The sequence below is a fragment of the Miscanthus floridulus genome, chromosome 8 (assembly GCF_019320115.1).
Source record: "Miscanthus floridulus cultivar M001 chromosome 8, ASM1932011v1, whole genome shotgun sequence".
Lineage (NCBI taxonomy): Eukaryota > Viridiplantae > Streptophyta > Magnoliopsida > Poales > Poaceae > Miscanthus > Miscanthus floridulus.
In genome coordinates this window covers 186,035,102-186,059,953 of record NC_089587.1, presented here as the reverse complement: position 1 = coordinate 186,059,953, position 24,852 = coordinate 186,035,102, and the positions used below count along the sequence as shown (strand labels likewise).

The 24,852-nt window shown below is 47.9% G+C and overlaps 1 protein-coding gene and 1 long non-coding RNA gene across 4 annotated transcripts; both read left to right on the top strand.

Annotated features, from left to right (window-relative positions):
• Positions 1-840: 840 nt before the first annotated feature.
• On the top strand, positions 841-24,504 carry LOC136477741 (gibberellin 2-beta-dioxygenase 6-like). 2 transcript variants are annotated; one of them, XM_066475988.1, is made up of 4 exons: positions 841-1,494; positions 3,287-3,626; positions 4,358-4,561; positions 24,459-24,504. In XM_066475988.1, the coding sequence occupies exons 1-4, from the start codon at positions 980-982 to the stop codon at positions 24,495-24,497; spliced, it is 1,098 nt and encodes a 365-aa protein (XP_066332085.1). In that variant the 5' UTR covers positions 841-979; the 3' UTR covers positions 24,498-24,504. The 2 variants fall into 2 exon arrangements, with proteins under 2 accessions (XP_066332085.1, XP_066332086.1); XM_066475989.1 differs by lacking the exon at positions 24,459-24,504 and having other exon boundaries at positions 4,358-4,988.
• LOC136477742 (uncharacterized) lies at positions 7,656-8,560 on the top strand. 2 transcript variants are annotated; one of them, XR_010764091.1, is made up of 3 exons: positions 7,656-7,903; positions 8,201-8,335; positions 8,410-8,560. It is a non-coding gene; the product is annotated as an uncharacterized lncRNA (long non-coding RNA). The 2 variants fall into 2 exon arrangements; XR_010764090.1 differs by having other exon boundaries at positions 8,392-8,560.
• Positions 24,505-24,852: the final 348 nt, after the last annotated feature.

Genomic DNA, 24,852 nt, shown 5'->3' with positions numbered 1-24,852 from the left:
CGTGCCTGTACGATGTACACGCACGTTGAGCGTTCACTCTTCAACCCGGCCCTGTATTTAGGGGTATCACGTCAAGATGTCATGCGGGAGTGTTTTAATAGTAAAAAAAGCAAATTATAGAAGTCCTCAGAAATTCACAAGACAAATTTGTTAAGCCTAATTAATCCGTCATTAGCACATGTTTACTGTAGCACCACATTGTCAAATCATGAACTAATTAGGCTTAAAAATTTCGTCTCGTAAATTATTCGCAATATATGTAATTAGTTATTTTTTTTAATCTATATTTAATACTCTATATATATATCTCAACATCCGATGTGATATATACTAAACTTTAGGAAAGAAACTAAATAAGTTCTTATTAAAAAAAAACGGTCCCGTACTACTAGTTGATAGTAAATTAATAGAGTGTCTGCATCGCCATGCACGCCCGGTGCCAGTGACAGGCCTCCTGCTGCTGGTCGATCGCGCGCTGGCCCAGTCAAAACACGCGCTGCGTACGTCGCGTCTACCGCCTCCAAGTGTCGGCCTGCGCCGGCGCGCCTCGACTATCCACCCTACCATTAGTAGCAGCTTAGTTAAACAAACGCCTAATAACACTGGAGATTCGGCCGGACCCATATGCAGATTAATTTAAGCTTGCTCGCCACGAGCCCACGAGGGAGCGTGCCCAGCTGCGACGTGCGTGTACGTACGACTGTACGAGAACGGCCGGTGCAGACATGCCCGAGGCGCGCGGCCCTAACCTGCAGCCAGCCAAGCCAAGCCACCGCGTCGATCGCGCGCCACCACTGCTATATAAACAGCACGGTCGCACAGGCAGACAAGCACAGCACACAGCTAGGAGCTAGCTAGCCCACCATCAGCAAGAGTTCCGCGTGCCTGCAGTCCACGCGCGGCTCCAGCCACAGCTAGCTACGACTAGTTTGCTCCATCGACCAGGAGCCAGGAGCCAGGAGCCAGGAGCCAGCCAGCCATGCCGGCCTTCGCGGGGAGCGAAGCGGAACCGCCGCTGGCAGATAGCTACTACGCGCTGCTCCGCCGCCGCGGCGGCGGCAATGATGAAGCAGGCGCCTACGCGACGTCGACAGCGCCTTCAGACAACGTGCCCGTGGCGGAGTGCGAGCTCCCGATGATCGACGTCGGGTGCCTGACGAGCGACGACGGCTGCTCCTCGGAGGCGGAGCGCGCGGCGTGCACGGCCGCCATCGCGCGCGCCGCCGAGGAGTGGGGCTTCTTCCAGGTGCGCAACCACGGCGTGTCGCAGGCGCTCCTGGACGCGATGCGGCGGGAGCAGGCGCGCCTTTTCCGCCTGCCGTTCGAGGCCAAGGCCACGGCCGGCCTGCTCAACGACTCCTACCGCTGGGGCACCCCGACCGCGACGTCCCCGCAGCAGCTGTCCTGGTCCGAGGCCTTCCACGTCCCGCTCGCCGGCGTCTCCGGGTCCGACGCCGGCGGCACCTGCAACTTCGGCGAACTCACCACCCTCAGGTTCGTATACGTGCGCAGTATCACTTCTGTTAAGTGTGAACGTCTCCCCAATTAGCTAAACTACAAGTACCGTGCTTTTTTTCATTTTTGTGCCTAGTTTTTTTTTTTTTTTGAAAGAACGAGCTTAGTCGTACAGCGCTCGACATGCGTCTACCCGTTGTCGATCAGATTCTTGTATTCTATCTCATCTTGCGTGCAAGTTGAACTAGTTCTGCCCAGCATTTTCTCAAGTACCAGGAATAATATCTATACTATAGAAAAAGCTTTCCTATCATCCTAGAGGGACTGATGACTGGTAATTAAAAAAATACTTATATATGATTTGATAGGGTTGCATGACTACGACGCTGATTAGCTAGTGCGGCGGAATAAGGACTAGTAGTAGTAGCTGCGACGACGTAATTTGGCCGGGAAAAGGATGGGCGCTTGGATTTACGGCGGTTAATAAGCTGGCTAGGCACCATCATCCTCCAAAGTGTGTAGTGGCTGCTGGTGGGCTGCAACTGTATAACTCACGTCTGTCTGATGTCCATCAGTGGATACGCATGCAAAGTTAGTCGTTGACCATGATGAGTAGTACAAATTCATGATTGATTTACTATGCATTTTTTACGGCTAGCAACAATTAGGTTATTATATAATATAAGTGTGCAAGTGTCCTATCAGTGGTCCTCTCTCATGGGTTTAGTAAAAAATTTGGTGATCTGGTGATCACGCAATCAATCAAGTTAATGAAACATCAGTGGATTTCTTTTCGCCCATATTCCTGTCTTATTTTTCTATTCTTTCTATAGAGTATATAAGAAATTTGATAATCCAATAATAATTGGCCGGGCTCGCTCGAAGCATTGAATCTTGTTAGTACTAGTTGCATATTATATAGATAGCAATAAAATATAGGGGGGGTTATTAAGGTATTCAGGTCGGCACAACAATATATTATATTATATATATATATATATATATATATATATATATATATATATATATATATATATATATATATATATATATATATATATATATATATATACACTATCCTGTAGCTGGCTACAGAATAACTTATTCTGTAGCCACTTTTGAGTTATGATAATTACTATGTTAATTTACGAGATTATAGTAACTCCTTACTAAGTGGTTTAATATAACGTTATGGTAAATATCCCCATGTGTTATAGTAACCCAACTATCGTAAATATGTATTGACATTATGGTAAATTAGTATATAAAATTATAGTAAATGGAGGTGGCTACAGAATAACTTATTTTGTAGCCGGCTACTGAATAGCCTCTCCCTATATATATATATATATATATATATATATATATATATATATATATATATATATATATATATATATATATATATATATATATATATATATATAGGGAGAGTATATTCAGTAGCCAGCTACAAAATAAGTTATTTTGTAGCCACCTTCATTTACGATAATTTTTTATACTAATTTACGATAATGTCAATACATATTTACGATAGTTGGGTTACTATAATACATAGGGATATTTACCATAACGTTATAGTAAACCACATAGTAAGGAGTTACTATAATCTCGTAAATTAATATAGTAATTATCGTAACTCAAAGTGGCTACAGAATAAGTTATTTTGTAGCCAGCTACAGGGTGTATATATATATATATATATATATATATATATATATATATATACACACACACAGTTGTTATATCATATCATATAGGCCGGAGTAATAAGTAAGTAAAGCCACCAGGAGCAGGAGTGTCATGATCGTGCCGACGTCGCTGTATGCAGGGATGTGACTCGGGAGGTGGCGGGCGCGATGTCAAAGCTGGCCGGCACGCTGGCGCGCGTCCTGGCGGAGGCCGTCCTGGGGCGGGGGCGGCCCGCGTCTGGCGAGCGCTTCCCGGAGGGGTGCGACGAGACGACGTGCTTCCTGCGGCTGAACCGGTACCCGCCGTGCCCCATCTCCGCCGACGCCTTCGGCCTGGTCCCGCACACGGACAGCGACTTCCTCACCGTGCTCTGCCAGGACCAGCAGGTCGGCGGCCTGCAGCTCATGAAGGGGGGCAGGTGGGTGGCCGTCAAGCCAATCCCCGGCGCCCTCATCGTCAACATCGGGGACCTCTTCCAGGTACGTTGTTACGCGCATCATTTTGCACGTTGCAGTTGCTGTGTTTATTTGCCGATCCATCGGTCGGTCGGTCGTCGTCCTAGCTAAGCTACCTACTGGTTACTGTACTACGTACTAGCAGCAAATTAAAGCCCACATCGATCGATCGATCGTTTTCTGCACGAGAAGAAACATCTATCACTCACAAGCTGTGTCTTCATTCGTGCAAGTACATAGTCTAGTATATGATGAACATATATATTCCGATTCCAACTCTCTTCAAAAGTGGGGCTTGCTGTCCCGTACGTCCTCGGACACGCACAGCGCGTCGCGCAAGGCCGGAACGCTGTTCATGACGGTACTGCATGCACATGTACTGCTGCTTTTCGGCAAAAAAAAAAAAAAAAAAAACCGTACTGCTGTTCCGCCGATAGTTGGAGCCGTCGAGGGACAGGAACCTCACCTGTCCATGCATGATACTACGCACTCACATCTCGCCACATGGTGTATTGCAGCTTTTGCGAGGGAACCAATGGGAGCTCTCGATCACGCTAGAACAGCTACTATATGGAGTACTATAAAGTGATCGCCATTATCCAAAAAGAGAGATTATATAGTCCTAACTTACCTACAATGTAGCAGTAGTTAGTAGGATCATCAGCATCATTCATGCATATGCAAATTATGCATTGTTTTACCCCCAATGTACGGTGGCTTCCTCTTAGTTTTTGGTGTGTGGTTGCATTTTGAAGGCGTGGAGCAACAACAGATACAAGAGCGTGGAGCACAAAGTGATGACGAACGCCAAGACGGAGCGCTACTCCGTTGCCTACTTTCTCTGCCCGTCCTACGACTCGCCGATCGGCACGTGCGAAGAGCCTTCTCTTTACAGGACATTCACCTTCGGAGAGTACAGGCGAAAGGTGCAAGAAGATGTCAAGAGAACCGGGAAGAAGGTCGGCCTCCCCAATTTTCTCGTGTAATGCATGCGTGTGTGGTCTACATACGCTTCACTGTCTCATATCGTCACTTCACTGCCGGTTCAACCCCCGGCCTCCACCGCTAGATTTTGAACCGGTACAAGAATGATATTGAGTTTAAACAGGCAGTTATATATTGAGTTTTTGGACCATGTCAACGCATGTTCCTTTGTGTATACCTGCAGCTGGAGTGTGTACAATGGAGAGTGCAATAGTGCTGTGTGATATTGGTATAGACATTAATAAGTACTAATTTGTAGCTTAATTTGATGTAGCTAGTACCATACAAGAATGTAGTAGGATCGAGAGCGTGCATATATCTTTGTTAGTATAACGATCGTTGCCGCTGATAAGGAACAGATCGTTTTGTGTTTTTTCATTTCCTGTATAAGAATGAAGTTACATGTAGGCTGGTGGAGATTTTATTATATATTTGTTCATGGCTATGTATGTGTTCACCATAGTTATGATAGGCGACGACATCCTGTTATATTTTTTTTTGAGGCAATCTGTTATATTATTATAAAAAATAATCATATAGTCCTATTGAGTTAATCACTACTAGAAACGCGTACTTTGCCGAGGGCCTGAGGCTTTGCCGAGGGCCAAATATCGGGCACTCGGCAAAGAGACTCTTTGCCGAGGGCCAGACAAAGGAGCCCTCGGCAAATAACGGCCCTCGGCAAAGAGGCCTTTGCCGAGGGTACGACCCTCGGCAAAGACAGGCCCACGGCAAATCAAATCTTTGCCGAGGGCCTCGGCCCTCGGCAAAGATACCCTCGGCAAAGTAGGTCCGTTGGGTCACGGCGGCCATTTCCCGTCAAACTTTGCCGAGGGCCACCCGTTAGGCCCTCGGCAAAGGTTCGGCAAATTTTTTTTTAAGTCTTTGCCGAGGGCCCCAGACCAGGCCCTCGGCAAAGATTTTTTAAAAACCAGTTTTCGGCCAAATTTTTTTTTATAAATCGGCTTTGCCGAGGGCCCGAGGCTAGGCCCTCGGCAAAGAGGACCTTTGCCGAGGGCCAGGATAGGCCCTCGGCAAAGATTTTTTATTTTTAATTTTAAAATTCTTTGCCGAGGGCCACAGGTTAGGCCCTCGGCAAAGAGCCCTCGGCAATTTTTTTTTTGGTTTTTTTAGCCCAGTTTTTTTGTGGTGCTACAATACATTGTTTTGAACTCAATTTTAAAATTCAGGCCAATTTTGATTTTGTTTTGTATATTTCCTTAATTTATTTCGATTCTTCGATTTTTTTTGAATATGTCAAATTTGAACTGCAGGTGCATGGAATATTGCAATGTAGTGTTTCGAAAAATGTTATTCATGTTAATTGGTGCATGTTGAGTCCCTATCCACGAGCTCGCATCAAATTTTCACGCATCTTGTTCGCGTAACATGGCGACCGACTTGCCGGGAAAGTGTTTTAAAATTATATAAAATCCATACGAAGTCCGAAAATCACGAAACTTGGCGAGATGTCATGTTATCGCATGTGTAGGCTGTGGTAAAAAATTGAGAATGGTTCGAGCGAGTTGCGACGTCGGATGCCTGAAACCCAGATCTCCACATGCCACATGTGGAGATGTCTGGGTTTCAGGCATCCGACGTCGCAACTCGCTCGAACCATTCTCAATTTTTTACCACAGCCTACACATGCGATAACATGACATCTCGCCAAGTTTCGTGATTTTCGGACTTCGTATGGATTTTATATAATTTTAAAACACTTTCCCGGCAAGTCGGTCGCCATGTTACGCGAACAAGATGCGTGAAAATTTGATGCGAGCTCGTGGATAGGGACTCAACATGCACCAATTAACATGAATAACATTTTTCGAAACACTACATTGCAATATTCCATGCACCTGCAGTTCAAATTTGACATATTAAAAAAAATCGAAGAATCGAAATAAATTAAGGAAATATACAAAACAAAATCAAAATTGGCCTGAATTTTAAAATTGAGTTCAAAACAATGTATTGTAGCACCACAAAAAAACTGGGCTAAAAAAACCAAAAAAAAAAATTGCCGAGGGCTCTTTGCCGAGGGCCTGACCTGTGGCCCTCGGCAAAGAATTTTAAAATTAAAAATAAAAAATCGTTGCCGAGGGCCGTGGATCTGGGCCCTCGGCAAAGGACCGAACACAAAAAATTGCTGAGGGCTCTTTGCCGAGGGCCTTCCCCGTGGCCCTCGGCAAAGAATTTTAAAAATAAAAATAAAAAATCTTTGCCGAGGGCCGTGCATCTGGGCCCTCGGCAAAGGACCGAACCCTAAATCGGGACGAAGCCCAAATTCCCGATCGAAAATTTAAAAAAAAAACGTCGACCGTCGTCTCCCTCCCCACGCGCCCGCTCGAGCCCGGCCCCCGCGCGTCCACCACCGCCGCCGCGCACCCCCGCCGCAGCGCGCCCGCTGTGCGCGCGCCCGCCGCCGAGCGCCCCGTGTGCGCGCGCTTCTGCCCGAACCGGAAGAACCGCGGCGCAATCCGGGAGTGAGGCTCCAAGAGCAATCAGCACGCGACGGAAGCCAGCGAGCCGCGCAACCGCCTGCCGGCCGGCGCGGATGCGCGCCCCGCAAGCCCCGCAGACACCGCGCCACGCACGACGTGAACGGGGTCGCACCGCGCTCCACACACCGCACCCAGCGAGCGCAGTGCCGCGACGCGAGACGCCCGCAGCCCGCCGCGCCCGCGCCCAGCCGCACCCTCGGCCGACCAAGCGCGCCCCGGCGCCCCACCAGCGCGCCCCGCGCCCCACCACCGGCCGCACGCCGCTGCCGCGCCTCGCGCGCCGCGCGCCCGCTGCCACGCGCCGCGCCAGCGCTCGCATGCCCCGCGCCCCGCGCCCACTACCGCCGCGCGCGCCGCCGCCCCCGCCCTCGGGACGCCCAGCGCGCCCCGGCGCCCCACCAGCGCGCCCCGCCGCCCCACCACGCCCAGTGCCGGCCGAGGTCGCACCCTGCCTCCGTTCCCCGTCTCCGTCGAGCAAGGGGAGGTCGACCGCCCCGGCCGGCCCTCCGGTGGCTCCCCCTCACCGGCCTTCCCGCCCCGACCCCAGCCCCCAGGCCGCCTCCGTCGCCGGCTGCTGTTGGAGGGGAGGAGGCAGAGGGTGAAGTTGGAGGAAGAAGAGAAGGAGAAGAGGAGAAGGAGGAAGGGGAAGAAAAGGAGAAGAAGAGGAGAAGGAGGAAGGGGAAGAGAAGGAGAAGAAGGGGAAAAGGAGAGAAGAAAGGGAAGAGGGGGAGAGGAGTACTCCGACGCCGCTCGACCTCGCCGGAGAAGAAAGTGACCTCCGCACCGCGACGCCCGACTCCACCGCAACCCTAGGTAAAACTCTCGTTGTCGGCCTTCGTGCCGTATGTGGTTGTGTGGGCCTTCGTGCCGTAAGTTGTTATGAGGGCCTTCGTGCCGTTGTGGTTGTCGGCCTTCGTGCCGTTTTGGTTGTGTGGGCCTTTGTGCCGTAAGTTGATATGAGGGCCTTCGTGCCGTTGTGGTTGTCGGCCTTCGTGCCGTTGTGAATGTCGGCCATCGTGTCGTTTTTTTGCAGGTTTTGGAAATCTCCCCGTGCAGGGGAGGTGCTGCCGAAATTTTGAACAAAAAATAACCTATTGTCTTTTTATGCAGGAGAAGAGTACGTCGGAGGGGACCCGGAGGACCCCGATCGTCTTCGTCGACGTCGCGGTTCTGCCGTCACTGCGTCGCCTCGCCACTGCGTCGATTCGCCACTGCCCCGCTAGCCTTACTTCACCGACACCCTAGGTATAAATAACCTCTTTTTGCGCATGTCTGTCGTAGCCCGCGCGTAACCCGGTTAGGCGTCTCCCGTCCGAAAGAGATACGGTCGTAGGTATGCGGATCTTTGCGTATCTGCGACCGTATCTGTTTCGGATTGTCCACGTTTTTTGGACAGCCCGTGGATGCGTTGATGGGTTAGTTTCCATGGTCCGCTCCGGTCCGGGAAGGAGTTTCGGCAACACCTCCCTGTTGTTCTCCGGATACACACTCTCCCTTGCAGGACGTGTATCGGGAGAACAGCGGGGAGGTGCTGCCGAAATTCTGTCTCGGAGAGGAGCGGAGCATGGAAACTGACCTCATCTACGCATCCGCGGGTGGGATTAGGACCTATCCTCACCTATTAGATAGTAGGAACACCGCGTAGATGCAATTGATGGTCACGATACTCTATGCTGTAAATGTTAAAGGATGGAGGACCGTCAGTGGATGTACACGGGCTGGAGAAGCGGGAGTGACTACGACTATGAATGGGTGAAGGGGACAGATGGTTTCTTGAAACATGCATTTGGCCCAGGAGCAGGAGGACATTCTCTAGTTTGGTGTCCCTGCAGCAAATGTGACAATAGGAGAAAAGTAGACGAGAAGACCATGGGTAGACATCTTGTGTTCAATGGTTATATGCCTGGCTACCAGCAGTGGATCTACCATGGTGAAGCAGATCGTATAAGAGCGGAGGTGGTGAGAGCACGCCTCGAGGCTTTTGATGATGATGCCGGGGTAGCAGACATGCTAGATGACGCCCACCAAGCTCACTTCGCTGAACGACGTGAGAAGGAGGAGATGGAGGAATCCGCAAAGGACTTCTACAAAATGTTGGACTCGGCACAGAAACCCCTTCACGAGCGTACAATGATTTCTCAGCTAGATGCGATTGGACGCGTAATGGGGTTGAAGGCCGAGTTAAACCTGAGTCGAGAAGGCTTCGATAAGATGTTGGCCGTGTTTGGCACCATGCTACCGGAGAAGCACACTTTGCCGACGAACTTGTACGAGGCAGAGAAACTCCTTCGTATGCTTAAGATGCCGTATGACAAGATACATGTTTGTCCGAAGGGGTGCGTCCTATTCAGGAAAGAACATAAGGATGCAAATTACTGTCCGAAGTGTAAATCCTCCAGGTACCTAGAGGTAGACTCTGGTGATGGTCAGAAGAAGCAGCTTTCGATCCCCGCGAGAGTGCTACGTCACCTTCCTTTCCTACCGAGGATCCAACGGCTATTCATGACTGAGGAATCCGCGAAACAGATGACATGGCACAAAAATGGCAAACGGTACAATCCTGGGAAGATGGTACATCCGTCTGATGCTGAAGCATGGACGTATTTCAATGACAAACATCGTGACAAAGCAGCTGAGGCTCGTAATGTACGTGTCGCGCTGGCAACAGATGGGTTCAATCCTTATGGAATGATGGCTGCCCCATACACATGCTGGCCCGTTTTTGTTATCCCCCTCAATCTCCCTCCCGGCATCTCCTTTCAACGGCATAACGTATTCTTGTCGTTGATAATTCCTGGACACCCGGGGAGTAATATGGGTGTGTTCATGGAGCCTGTGATTGATGAATTGATCCACGCTTGGGAGAAGGGGGTATGGACATACGATCGAGCTACAAAGACAAGCTTCAAAATGCATGTTTGGTACCACTACTCCCTGCATGACTTCCTGGCGTATGGGTTATTCGCCGCCTGGTGTGTTCACGGGAAGTTCCCATGCCCAGTATGCAAGGAAGCCGTGAGGTTCATTTGGTTGAAGAAGGGTGGCAAGTATTCGTCGTTCGACCAGCATCGTCAGTTCCTCCCTCTAAACCATGAATTTAGAGAAGACATCAACAGCTTTACGAAAGGTGTCAAAGTGACAGACCCTAAACCGCACTTGACGACTGGTGCCGAGGTTCGTGTTCAGATAGATGCTCTCGTGCCCAATGAAGAAGGTGGTTTTGTGGGATATGGTGAGGAACATATGTGGACTCATAAATCCGGCTTGACGAGGCTCCCCTATTTCGATGACCTTCTTCTGCCACATAACATTGATGTAATGCACACTGAAAAGAATATCGCCGAGGCACTTTGGGGAACTCTCATGGACACTGACAAGTCTAAGGACAACGTTAAGGCTAGAGTGGACCTAGCGATGTTGTGCGATAGACCGAATCAAGCGATGCAGCCTCCTAGTGGCCGAAATAAGAACTGGAAAAGGCCTAAGGTCAATTTCGTCTTGCAGATTGATCAAAGGAGGGAGGTACTAAAATGGATGCAGATGTTAATGTTTCCAGATGGATATGCAGCGAATATTAGCAGGGGAGTGAACTTAGGCACTCTGCGAGTCAACGGGATGAAGAGTCATGACTACCACATATGGATTGAGCGGCTTCTTCCGGCGATGGTCCGAGGCTATGTCCCTGAGCATGTCTGGCAAGTGCTGGCAGAGTTGAGCTTTTTCTTCTGCCAGCTTTGTGCCAAGGAGATATCTCGGACCATCGCTCAGGACTTGGAAAAAGCGGCACCTGTGTTGCTCTGTAAGCTGGAGAAGATCTTTCCACCCGGCTTCTTCTTGCCGATGCAACATCTGATTGTGCACCTCCCGTCCGAGGCACGTTTGGGGGGGCCCGTGCAGGCCCGTTGGTGCTATCCGATCGAGAGATGTCTAAAGACTCTTCGCAAAAAATGTACAAATAAAGCCAGAATTGAGGCTTCCATTGCAGAGGCATGCCTTCGGGAGGAGGTGGCAAACTTCACAACGCTATACTACAAGCCGAACCTTCCTAGCAATCATAATCCACCCTCTCGTTACAATACTGGCGAAAATGAATCGACCCTGAGCCTTTTCCAAGGCCAACTCGGCAGCGCAAGTGGATCAACCCCAAAGCTATTGGGAAATGAAGAGTGGCGCAGTATCATGCTATATGTGTTGAATAACCTTACCGAGGTGCAGCCGTTCATCAAGTAAGTTCTCAATGAACTTATTTCAATATGCCATCACTATTCTGCATCCAACCCCATTGATTCTCGTTCGGACAGGGAATTTGTTCGTGAATTCTGGCATCAATCAAGGGATCCTACCTCGCATGAACAAGACACCCTTGTTTCGCGGGGTGTGGGAGCAGGGGAGGCCTGATTTCATTTCTTGGTTCAAACAAAAGGTAATGTCCAATTTAGCTCGTACGTTCGATCGTCCAAGGTGATCGTACGTTTGATTAATATAACGATCTATCATGATTCACCTTGCAGGCCCAGACCGATTCGTCCATGAGCGACGAGTTGAAACAGGTTGCAAACGGCTGTGATGTTAGGGTGAAGTCATTTACCGGCTATGACAGTGAACGGATATCGCTTCCACACAACAAGTTACGAGCAGATTCGGCCCAAACGAAAAACCACAAATAGCGGAGTTTGTACGTCCGGCACTGATGGCCTCGACTATCATGGTAGAGTTGAGGAAATCTATGAACTCTCATTTTATGGAGACGAACCTCTTAAACCTGTCATGTTCAAATGCCACTGGTTTAATCCTCGATCAACGAGACGAACCCCTCATCTTGGGCTAGTGGAGATTCGAGAAGATTCTATCTATCCTGGAAAAGATGTCTACATTGTGGCTCAACAGGCCGTGCAAGTGTATTATACTCGATACGCCAACCAAGACAAAGAGGATCTTAAGGGTTGGGCTATTGTGCACCAGGTATCTCCACATGGTAAACTACCTGCCCCAAACGATGATGATTACAACTTTAACGCAAACACATATGATGGACAGTTCTATCAAGAAGATGGGCTACCAGGCACGTTTGAGATAGTCTTACCCGAAGCAATCGAAATGGATGTAGACAACGAAACGGTTGATGACGAGGTCGATGGAGATGTGGTGGTAAATGCCAAGGACATAGCAATGCTTGAGCGATTACTTCTAGGCAATGACGACGATGACAACATAGAACCTTCGGATAGTGTTGCCCATTTGGACAATTTTGACAGTGATGATGAGACCTATGATCCCAATCATGAAGATTATTCCTAATACATGTAATACTATGGTTTTTTAATTTATGTTTTGTTTATATATTTTGAATCTATTTCTAATATATGTACTAATTAGTCTTGTTCATTCTTTGTGATTGCAGGTGATTGGACAAAGATGGCGAGCAGACGTCCACGCCGTGACACGCCCTCGGTTTACGGGAGAGACCGCCCTCTCCTTCGAGGTGAGGGGTCGTCGTCCGGGGTAGCGTCCGCAGGAGGTGACGAGAGGAGGACCAGGGGCAGCCGCCGCAGGAGGCAGCGGTCTCCTCCCACGACACGTGACGAGGTGCTAGAGGAGGAGCACGTGACGGCCACGGCCTCGTCCTCGTCGGAGGACGAGAGGGGTCAGCAGACGGGCGAGGGAGACGAGGCGCTCGAGGGCGAGGGAGGCGAGGCGCTCGAGGGCGAGGGAGGCGAGGCGCTCGAGGGCGAGGGAGAGGGTACCGCTACCCGGACTCTCTACGAGCGAGGTCCCGCGAGCCTCCCTCCGGTTCCGCTTCCTCACAACCGCTCAGTGATACGGCCTATGGCAAAGAGGTAAGTAACTATGGATGTTATCACAACTACTTCATAAGATATGTTGGAAATCTTAAGAGAAACTGATAAATTTTCTTAATCACTTGTGCAGGGCGTGGTTGGTTTTGTCGGGTACTCCAGCACGCACCCCCGCAAGCATCCTTGGTGTTTTGTGCAGGAAATGGTACCCCGGCATTGTGCAACTGTCCGAAGAGCCGGTGGTGCGGGAGCCGGCCTCCAACTGGGACAGGTACGCGCTGGTCACGGATGACACTTACCGCAACAAGCAGGAGCGAGTATTGGCGGAGTTTTGGGTAAGTCTCTCTCGCACAATATTGCTTAATACATCGCATTTATTGGTTAAATCTTTTATTGAAATAATGAATGGATACATTGGTTTTGTATGCAGAAATATTTCAAGGCCGAAGAAGGACTTGAGGCCCAGGCGGATCGGGCGGCTGCCGCAGCTTGTAGGAAGTATGTCACCGAGATGCACCACCATGGGCGCGTCCAGGCCCACATAGACTACTACAGGTCGGTACTTAGGCAGTTCCTCCCCAAGCCTCAAGCAAGACGGATTACGCTGACCCGGGACCAGTACCTTGAGGTAGGCGAATAATATTCATAATGATTCGTTCTGATATTAAGTAGGTTCAATTTCTTCTTATATGTCAAATACTCGATGACTTGTAGGTGATTCCCTGGTGGTGCCGATCGTATCCTGAGTGCTGGGCCATGATCGTGGACAAGTGGTTATCACAGGACTTTATTGACACGCACGAGAGGCAGCAGGGAACAGCGTCTGATGAGGCAAGGTCCAACTCACCATCAAGGCAGTCGTAGCCTCCCCGGATACAAACAAGCATACGTAAGTGATTTCTTTCATTTATTTTGACACTCAATTCTATTTGATTTCTCACCATCTTCCCGTCTTTCTCGCAGGAGGCTGCGCACCCGGGCGAGGAGATCTCGGAGTTCTCTGCGTGGGCTATGTCTCACATGGGTAGGGCGTCGTCCTCTGTCTCCTTCGACCCGGCTGCCCCGCCCCAGATGTACTCCGACCCGAACGCGTACACTAAAGTCCAAGAGTACACGTCAACGGTAAGGAGGATCTATGGGGAAGATTATAATGTGCGCACTGAGCCCATTGATGCAGAGGCAATCATGAGGCTCGGAGGAGGCAAGAAGCACGGGCAGGCTGTGGATTGCAGACGGCGCCATCGACTCCACCACTGTTCCCTCCCTCGACGCTATCCTGAGCACGGAGCACGAGCTCCAGCCAGCCCATACGTCCACGGCCGTCTCCAGCACTGCAGCAGGTCCAAGCACTCCAGGTAATTCATGTTTTACTCATCGTACGTACATATTTAAACACCTAAATTAGATTTGCATTACTGATACATTGGAGTGAAATATTGCAGGCCGAGCTGCAAGAAACAAAAAGGCAAAGTCAAGAGCAGAACGCGGAGCTGACCGCACAGCTGCAGGCCCAGAAGGTCGCGTTCGAGGCCGCGCAGAAGCAGATGGCGGAGATGATGGTGATCATGCAAAGTCTTGGGCAAGCATCGGGTGTACCTGTGCAGTTTTCAGCTCCTCCACCTCCTACTCCTGCAGCTACTCCTGTAAGTATGAAAGTTCACTTTTCGCTTGTGCTTTGCATGTATGTCGGCCTTCGTGCCGTTGTGGATGTCGGCGTTCGTGCCGTTATGGATGTCGGCGTTCGTGCCGTCGTTTCTTGCAGGTTTTGGAAACCTCCCCGTGCAGGGGAGGTGCTGCCGAAATTTTCAATTTAGTCTAATCTTTTTGTATTCCTACAATACTAGATGCAATCTCTAAGTTTCAAAACTGTTTTCCCGGATTACTCACACATGCAATCTCTGCTCCTTTGTGCAGCTTCAGTCCGCGGGTTCCAATCAACCCGCTAGTGCGTCACCGGGTGATCCTGCTTTTCCTTCACCATCGTCTCATAGGCTAGCTTGATGAGGACTCAGTGCTAGGTGATGTGGTTGGACTTTAGCGTGATTTGTGATTTATGGTTGTGACTTGTGCTTGGATTTTATTAACTTGTCGTAATAAACATGTGAATGATGATGAACATGTGACTTGTCGTTGTAATATATTGTGATTTGTGGTTCACAATTATGGTTGTCATATATTGTGAGAAAATGGGTTCTGTGTGATATATATATGTATATATATGAAATGCTTGTGTCGATGGAATGCAAAAAACAAAAAAAAATTTAAATTTCTGCCTCTTTGCCGAGGGCAATGACCAAGGCCCTCGGCAAAGAAGTGCCCTTTGCCGAGGGCCCAAGCAATAGCCCTCGGCAAAGATTTTCTGGAAAAAATCCTGTCAATTTCTTTGCCGAGGGCCAGGGAGTAGGCCCTCGGCAAAGGGTTAAAAAAATTCAAAAAACCATTTCTTTGCCGAGGGCCGGCCCTCGGCAAAGAATTTTTAAAAAATCCTGCCAATTTCTTTGCCGAGGGCCAGGGAGGAGGCCCTCGGCAAAGGGTTAAAAAATTCAAAAAACCATTTCTTTGCCGAGGGCCAGCCCTCGGCAAAGAATTTTTAAAAAATCCTGAAAATTTCTTTGCCGAGGGCCAGGGAGTAGGCCCTCGGCAAAGGGTTAAAAATTCAAAAAAACCATTTCTTTGCCGAGGGCCGGCCCTCGGCAAATAATTTTAAAAAATCCTGAATATTTCTTTGCCGAGGGCCATAGAGGAGGCCCTCGGCAAAGATTTAAAAAAAAATAAAAACTTTTATTTGCCGAGGGTCGGCCCTCGGGAAACAAATTCAAAAAAAAAACCATTTCTTTGCCGAGGGTCGGCCCTCGGCAAAGAAACCGCCTACGGTGCCGACATCTGACGGCGTCTTTTCTTTGCCGAGGGTGATCCTGGCCCTCGGCAAAGGCTTTGCCGAGTGCCCGATAAAGGGCCCTCGGCAAAGACCCCTTCGCCGTCTAAAAATTCCCCGAGGGGTCTTTGCCGAGGGCAGCCCTCGGCAAAGCCTTTGCCGAGGGTTTCTAGTCCTTTGCCGAGGGCCAGAGGCCCTCGGCAAAGCATGCGCCTCCAGTAGTGAATGCATACTTCGGCAATACAAAAGAATCAGCAAAATGTCTGATGAACTCTTAATAATGAATTTTAGGATCCTAGAACAACCTATTTTGATATCCTCATTTTCTCTATAGCTATCTTAATCACCAATGGCATATCATACCAGGAAACTAAGCTTTGCACACAGCATCTCTACTGTAATGGACCAATCAAAATTATATTAGGTCTCTCCAGAAAAACGTCCCCCGCTGAGAGCCTCAATCATTGTGTACCCAGAAAAATACACACAGAAAATTGTCTCTATTAAAATCAAGGGCTAAAAACACCTCTCGCAGGCTTCAAACCCAATCCAATGGTCGATATTACTTGTTTGATGCCAGGCTTCAAACGCCGCCCCCCCGCCCCGTGCGCCCTCCGCCGGTACGGCTCCGCCACGATTCCGTCTGTGCGCGCCCGCTCCGGTTTGATTGCCACCTCCCTCGTTTGTTTTCCCCCTTTTTCCGAAAAAACAAAAGCCGCCGCGTCCGGCGGCCACCAGCCGGACCTCCTTACCCTAGACCTCATCCCCCTCGCCTCCATACTAGGCCGGAGCAGCCGCCGCCCCACACTAGCGTCGGTCCTCCTCCTCGACCACCGTCCGCACCCCGCCTCCCCACGCCGGAGCCGGACCCGTCGGATCCCGCCGCGGGAGCGCCGCGCCGCCGATGAGGTGGAGGATGACCGCGTCTTCCTCGTGCCCCTCAGGTGACCGCACGCCCGGCTAACCCTGTCCACATACCGAGATGCCAACCTCAAGCCAATATGGACGTCATGTCGCCATTGTTGAGTACTACGCACTGACCACCTGCATTTCCCTGTGGCCCTGTATTTGTTCGTGTGATATGCCATCGGTTAATGATAAAAAAATACCTTTTCTCCAATCTATGGTAACGTTGACTTGGAAATCCTGAACTTTGGATGGCCTCAGTTCATGCCGGCTATTGAATTGCAGTTGATACTTTGATAGTCATTTGTTTTTATGATACCGATTTTGGTGTAGCTGCATAAAGAATATATTTGTTCCTGCAGTAGATAGTCATCTTGTATTCTTGTTTATTCTATTAGATGGGCTTGCCTGACCAAATAATGTAATATTTTTTTAGATAATTTGATAATGTAGCTATCTACTATATAAATTACGCAATTCTTCCGTATTGCGTGGTGTCCATGAATAATTTGGGGCAAATCTATATTTCTATCAACCGGTGGTGTCCATGAAAAGAAGTCTCAATCTTGATCCACTCTCACTTACTGCTTTACTCATGCATGGCGTTTTGTTGTTTCTGCTGTTTTCTACCTAAGTATGATGTTGTGGACCAGACCCCTTAGACTGTATCTCTATGACTGACATTGTCAAGCTCGACCATGCATTGGTGGGCACATAATTAGCATGTTAATTTTTCACAGCTTTCCTGTTGACAAATAAGGCATTTTCATATTTATTTTAATCCATAAAAATAACGCAATAAAAAGGAGAGTGAAGTCATGAAAGAAAAGACAGAAACAGTTCATGACAAATGTTAACATGATGATAAGACAAATTATAGAGCCGAAATATATGTGAAACATTGTTTTACATAGCTGAAGCATCACAGACATGATCGTTTTATATAACTGAAGCATCACAGACATGATCACAAATATAAAAGATGTGTTCTCAAATATTAAGATCATGATGATCACAAAAATCAAAGGAACCAGAAAACCAGTACTAGCATAATCATCCAAATCAATCAAACAGAGCATGTTGAATATTAAAGCAATATTGCCTAGAAACATCATGATACTGATAATGAAATTCAGAAGAGGGTGAAGGAGATTATACCCTGCGGCGGAGCCGCTCGCACCAGGAAAAGCCATGGTGGTGCTTTGCTGTTGTAGTCGTCCCGCTCGATGCAGTGCAGGAAAGGATGCCGTGAAGAAACACCGCTACAGGTTGATCAGCGAGTAGTCGTGCCACCACCGACACTCCCCAAAAACGTAATCGCCCGTCTTCACCCGAGCAGGTGAAGCCCACGACGGAGACGCGTTTCGGAGGCCTACTCTTCCATCTCTGGTGCTCGCCGGAGGTGGAACGGGAAGAACTTGCGCTGCTAGATGCGGTGTATTTCGCCAAGAGAGCTTAACCGAGAGAGGAGGATTTGTTTTATAGGCAGAGGCCAGAAGACGAGAAGACGACGGCACCGAGGGGTCACACCTCCCTTCTGCGGTGGGAGAGACGGAGAAGACGGAGAGCCAGGAGTCTACGGGAGTTACCAGAAACTCCTCCAATCAATTCCAATCAATTCGTCAGTTTCAAAAATAAAGGCCTCGCCCGCCCGTCCGCTCGCTCGCCGCCGCCCGCCTGCCTGCCTCGCCACGCCACGCCACGCCACGCCACGCCCACGGGCACGGGCCGGGCCGGGCGGCGGCGGCGGCGGCGGCGCGCGCGCGCGCGTGTGGCATCCAGGTGACCCACTTTTACTTCTCAAATAGATCGACCAGTGACCAAGTATTTAAGTAGAGTCGCCTCTCGATTAAATTCTCATATGGTACAAAACCATTAATGTACATGTACGGACCATAGAGTTTAATAGAGATATTAAATAAATGGGCCAAGCCCATAATATCTAACAATCCCCACCAAACTCTAGGGTACGCATTTTGAAATTCTCAGAACCACATTCCTTTTATATACCAGTATTTCGATGGAGACTGTTAAGTTGAACATCCATCTAGAGAGCTAGCTACACTCATCCACAACTGAACAATGGACAGAACCTTGAATTGACAGTTTTGTGCGAGATAAGTTTCACATAACCTCTTAACTGATACTAGGCTGCCAAGTGCCTTCCCTCTGTTTTGAAGCATATAAGTCACACTTCGAGGCCTTTTCATGAGCATCTAGAGATTACCCACATCTCATAGATTGTGACTAGCAATCGAGCTCATATAGGTGTGTTCCTTATAGGATGTTCTGTAGAACAACATCCCCGCTATACCAAGCCGCTCGGATCACATTAAGAACTTAATCATCCTGCCTAACAGTATTAGAGAGACGGTGCATCTCCAACAAACTGAGCTATAATCTAAGGGGTCTCTCCCTCAGTCAATCAACAGCTTGTTTCGCCATCCTAATTCACGGGATCTCCGATCAAATAGGATAGGTTACCACTGTTGATGGCTCTATGTGGGTCTCAAACCCAGTTCCCTCGACGCACCTTCTATCACATTGCGTGACAGACCCTTAGTGAATTGATCTGCCAGATTATTTGATGTATGAACATAGTCCAATGCAATTACTCCGGAGTTTCTCAGTTTTCTGACAGTCTTCAAACGTCTCTTCACATGCTTTGTGGACTTCATGTTATCCTTAGAACTGTTTACCTTGGTGATCACAGTTTGATTATCACAGTTCATGGAAATTGCTGGGATTGGTTTCTCAACAATCGGCAAATCCATCAGGAGATCACGGAGCCACTCTGCCTCAGCACTAGCGGTATCCAATGCGGTCAGTTCTGCTTCCATTGTAGACTTCGTTAAGATAGTCTGCTTGCAAGACTTCCAAGAAACAGCACCACCTCCAAGTAGAAACACATATCCACTCGTGGCATACAGCTGATCCGCATCAGAAATCCAATTAGCATCACAATAACCCTCTAGTACCCTCGGATACCCGGAAAAGTGAATGCTGTAACTCATTGTCCCTTTCAAATAGCGCAGCACTCTCTCAAGAGCATTCCAGTGAGTATCTCCCGGATTTGACACAAATCGGCTCAGTTTGCTTACAGCGAACGAGATATCAGGCCTGGTTGCGCTAGCTAGGTACATAAGAGAACCAATTATCTGTGAATATCTCAATTGGTCTCTTGCAATTCTGTGATTCTTCCTCAAATGAATACTTGGATCGTACGGAGTAGGAGCAGGCGTACACTCATTGTACCCAAATCGGTTCAAGACCTTTTCCACATAGTGAGACTGCATAAGAGTTACCCCACCATTTCCTTCCTCCCTTGAAAGCTTAATGTTGAGAATAACATCAGCCTCTCCCAAGTCTTTCATCTCAAAGTTACTTGACAAAAAATCTTTTACTTCTTTAATCACATTTAGATTGTTGCCAAATATTAATATATCATCCACATATAGGCATAGTATCACACCATCACCACCACCAAACCGATAATATACACATTTGTCAGCTTCATTCACAGCAAAGCCGGCTGATGTTAAAGTTTTATCAAACTTCTCATGCCACTGCTTGGGGGCTTGCTTTAGGCCGTACAGGGACTTCAATAACTTACAAACTTTACCCTCTTGACCATTTGCAATAAACCCATCAGGCTGATCCATGTAGATCTCTTCCTCAAGCTCTCCATTTAGGAAGGCTGTCTTGACATCCATCTGATGAATGAAAAGACCATGTGAGGCAGCCAGGGATAGCAACACACGAATGGTCGTCAATCGAGCAACAGGTGAGTAAGTATCAAAGTAATCTTCACCTTCCTTCTGTGTATAACCCTTAGCAACAAGCCTAGCTTTGTACTTCTCAATTGTACCATCAGGCTTCAGCTTCTTTTTAAACACCCATTTACAGCCCACAGGTTTGCAACCAAATGGACGATCAACCACTTCCCACGTCCCATTGGACATAATGGAGTCCATCTCACTTTGCACTGCCTCCTTCCACATGTCAGAATCAGGAGAAGAGTATGCCTCAGAAATGGTTGTGGGAGTGTCATCCACGAGATATATAATAAAGTCTTCTCCAAAGGATTTTGCAACTCTTTGCCTCTTACTCCTTCGAGTGACAGTATTATCATCCTCCTCAGGATTTTGCTCAAGCTCATGGGTGTTATCATCAGCGTGTATATTTGATTCATGAAGTTCAGGAATAGGATCATGACTAGACATGCTAGATGCACCTATTTTCATTGGAAATTCATTCTCAAAGAACGTGGCATCTCTAGACTCCATGACCGTTCCAACAGCCATATCAGGAGCACTAGAATTTATTATTAAAAACCGATAGCCCACACTATGAATGGCATAGCCTAAGAAAACACAATCTACAGTTTTTGGTCCAAGCTTTCGCTTTTTGTTTATTGGCACGTTCACTTTGGCCAAACAACCCCAAACGCGAAGATAAGAAATATTTAATCTCTTTTTCTCCCAATCCTCAAATGGAGTGATTTCTTTGTTCTTTGTGGGCACTCTATTTAGGACATGATTCGCAGTTAAAATTGCCTCACCCCACCATTCCTTAGATAAACCAGCTGTCTCCAACATGGCATTCACCAAGTCAGTTAGAGTGCGGTTCTTTCTCTCAGCAATCCCATTGGATTGTGGTGAATATGGAGGTGTCCTCTCATGAATTATACCGTGCACCGCGCAAAACTCAGAAAATTCATTAGAGAAATATTCTCCCCCGCGATCAGACCACAACCGTTTGATATGCTTTTCAAGTTGATTCTCAGCCTCAGCTTTAAAGGTTTTAAAATAATGTAATGCCTCATCTTTTGTTTTAATTAGGTACACATAGCAATATCGAGTGCAATCATCTATGAACGTTATGAAATATCTCTTACCACCTTTTGTCAAAATTCCGTTCATTTCACAAATATCGGAATGGATGAGATCAAGTGGTGCCAACTCTCTCGCCACAGCTGCCTTGTGAGGCTTGCGAGGTTGTTTTGCCTCAACGCATGTATGACATTTGGAGCTTTTGGCAACATCAAATTTAGGAATTAAATTCAAACCAGCTAAGCGGGACATGCAACCAAGATTAACATGACATAATCGAGAATGCCAAACATTCATCTCAACATTAACGTTATTAACGACATTATTCACTGCAAGAGGTAAAGTATCAACCAAAGACAAGCGGAACAAGCCTCCGCTCTCATAGCCTTTTCCAACAAAGGTTCCATACTTTGACATAACACATTTATTCGACTCAAACACAAGTTTAAAACCATCTCGACATAGCAGAGAGCCACTAATAAGATTTTTCCTTATTGAGGGGACATGATGCACGTTCTTGAGTTGCACGGTCTTCCCCGAAGTAAGCTTCAGATCCACCGTACCAACACCATGAACACCAGCACGCGCGCCATTCCCCATCAGCAAGGCTCCACTCCTCCCGACCTGGTAAAAGGAAAACAAGGACTTATCAGCACACACATGTATATTTGCACCTGTATCAACCCACCAATCAGGTGAGGAACAAACTGTAAATGCAGATAAATTACCATACCCAGCAGCGTCTGCATCAGTCTCAATGGTGTTGACTGTCTTCGCCTTTGGTGGGGGCTTCCACTTAGCCTCAGGACACTCTCTAGAAAAGTGCCCAGTGTTCCCACAAGTGAAGCAGTTCATCTTTGCCTTGTCTAATCCCATCTTCTTATTATTACCTTTCTTGAAGAAGGTAGTGGATTTCTGCTTAAGCTCCTACTGGGGCTTCTTCTTTTGTGGCTTAGGACGAAACTTTTGCACCACATGTGCACTAGTAGTCGCCTCACCATTCCCGCCCTTGCTCTTTCCCTTAACATCCTTTGCTCTTGCCTTGTCCTCAACATCAAGAGTGCCAACAAGTTCAGCAATGCTAAACTGCTGCCTCTTGTGTTTCAAGGTAGTAGCAAAATCAGTCCAGGAAGGTGGCAGCTTAGCAATAATACAATCTGCCACGAACCTGTCAGGAAGAGGACAGCCGTACAGCTCCAATTCCTTCACCAGTCCCTGTATCTCATGAGCCTGTTCGACTACAGGACGGTTATCAACCATCTTGTAGTCATGAAACTGCTCCATGATGTACAGCTCAGAACCGGCGTCGGAAAGACCGTACCGGGCCTCAAGGGCTTCCCACACAGCTCTGCCAGTCGGGAGTGGTATGTAGGCATCAACCAAAGAATCATTGATGATGCTCAACAGTGCAGCCTTGCACATGGTCTCAGCATGTCCCCAAGCCTGCTCATCCTCATCGGATCTCACAGTAGCAGGCTGCTCATTGAGCACATGACCACATCGCATGGCTGACAACCACAGAAGGGCTTTCTCACGCCACCTCTTGTAGTGAGTGCCCTCAAACGGCGTAGGCTTTAGCATGCCTGCAAAGCCAACAGATGAAAATGGCCTGAAATTACGTTTTTGGATTGTTGACAAATAAGGCATTTTCATATTTATTTTAATCCATAAAAATAACGCAATAAAAAGGAGAGTGAAGTCATGAAAGAAAAGACAGAAACAGTTCATGACAAATGTTAACATGATGATAAGACAAATTATAGAGCCGAAATATATGTGAAACATTGTTTTACATAGCTGAAGCATCACAGACATGATCGTTTTATATAACTGAAGCATCACAGACATGATCACAAATATAAAAGATGTGTTCTCAAATATTAAGATCATGATGATCACAAAAATCAAAGGAACCAGAAAACCAGTACTAGCATAATCATCCAAATCAATCAAACAGAGCATGTTGAATATTAAAGCAATATTGCCTAGAAACATCATGATACTGATAATGAAATTCAGAAGAGGGTGAAGGAGATTATACCCTGCGGCGGAGCCGCTCGCACCAGGAAAAGCCATGGTGGTGCTTTGCTGTTGTAGTCGTCCCGCTCGATGCAGTGCAGGAAAGGATGCCGTGAAGAAACACCGCTACAGGTTGATCAGCGAGTAGTCGTGCCACCACCGACACTCCCCAAAAACGTAATCGCCCGTCTTCACCCGAGCAGGTGAAGCCCACGACGGAGACGCGTTTCGGAGGCCTACTCTTCCATCTCTGGTGCTCGCCGGAGGTGGAACGGGAAGAACTTGCGCTGCTAGATGCGGTGTATTTCGCCAAGAGAGCTTAACTGAGAGAGGAGGATTTGTTTTATAGGCAGAGGCCAGAAGACGAGAAGACGACGGCACCGAGGGGTCACACCTCCCTTCTGCGGTGGGAGAGACGGAGAAGACGGAGAGCCAGGAGTCTACGGGAGTTACCAGAAACTCCTCCAATCAATTCCAATCAATTCGTCAGTTTCAAAAATAAAGGCCTCGCCCGCCCGCTCGCCGCCGCCCGCCTCGCCACGCCCACGGGCACGGGCACGGGCGGCGGCGGCGGCGGCGGCGCGCGCGCGCGTGTGGCATCCAGGTGACCCACTTTTACTTCTCAAATAGATCGACCAGTGACCAAGTATTTAAGTAGAGTCGCCTCTCGATTAAATTCCCATATGGTACAAAACCATTAATGTACATGTACGGACCATAGAATTTAATAGAGATATTAAATAAATGGGCCAAGCCCATAATATCTAACATTTCCTCCACACAAATTACTACTATTATTTTGATGGAACAGCACGGCTCCTAACCTAGATCATCATAGTGGATATCAATATCATAAAGAAATAGCAGACATTGTTATGAATAGCCGAAACAATAAATAGGACATTTTTTGAATGACTTCTTATTATCAGTTATTATCACAGACTTGTTGCTCCCTTCCCCCACCGAGAAGAACAAGATGAGCAAGAACGCCGGAGCGGGTGAAATATTCTTTCAACAACTTCTCATTCAAGGTAAACTATTATCTGAAAAATTCCATGTTCCATTGCATACGAGTTTTCTTTTCTGAATCTTGTCTTTGATGACTGAATTGTCCTTTCCTTCTTCTTCTTTTCTGTGATGTGCAGAACATCTCTCGGCTAGCATCCATGAACTATGACCTAATGACGAAGCACAACTTGGATCCTTTGTAGTCCTAAAAAATCAGAGCAGTAAAGGTAGGTAGTAATGTCCCATTTCTGAATGTCGTAACCTACTGGACTGGACATTAGTAGAACCTAGCTATACTGTTCTTCAGTTTTTGTTAGGGGGTGTTTA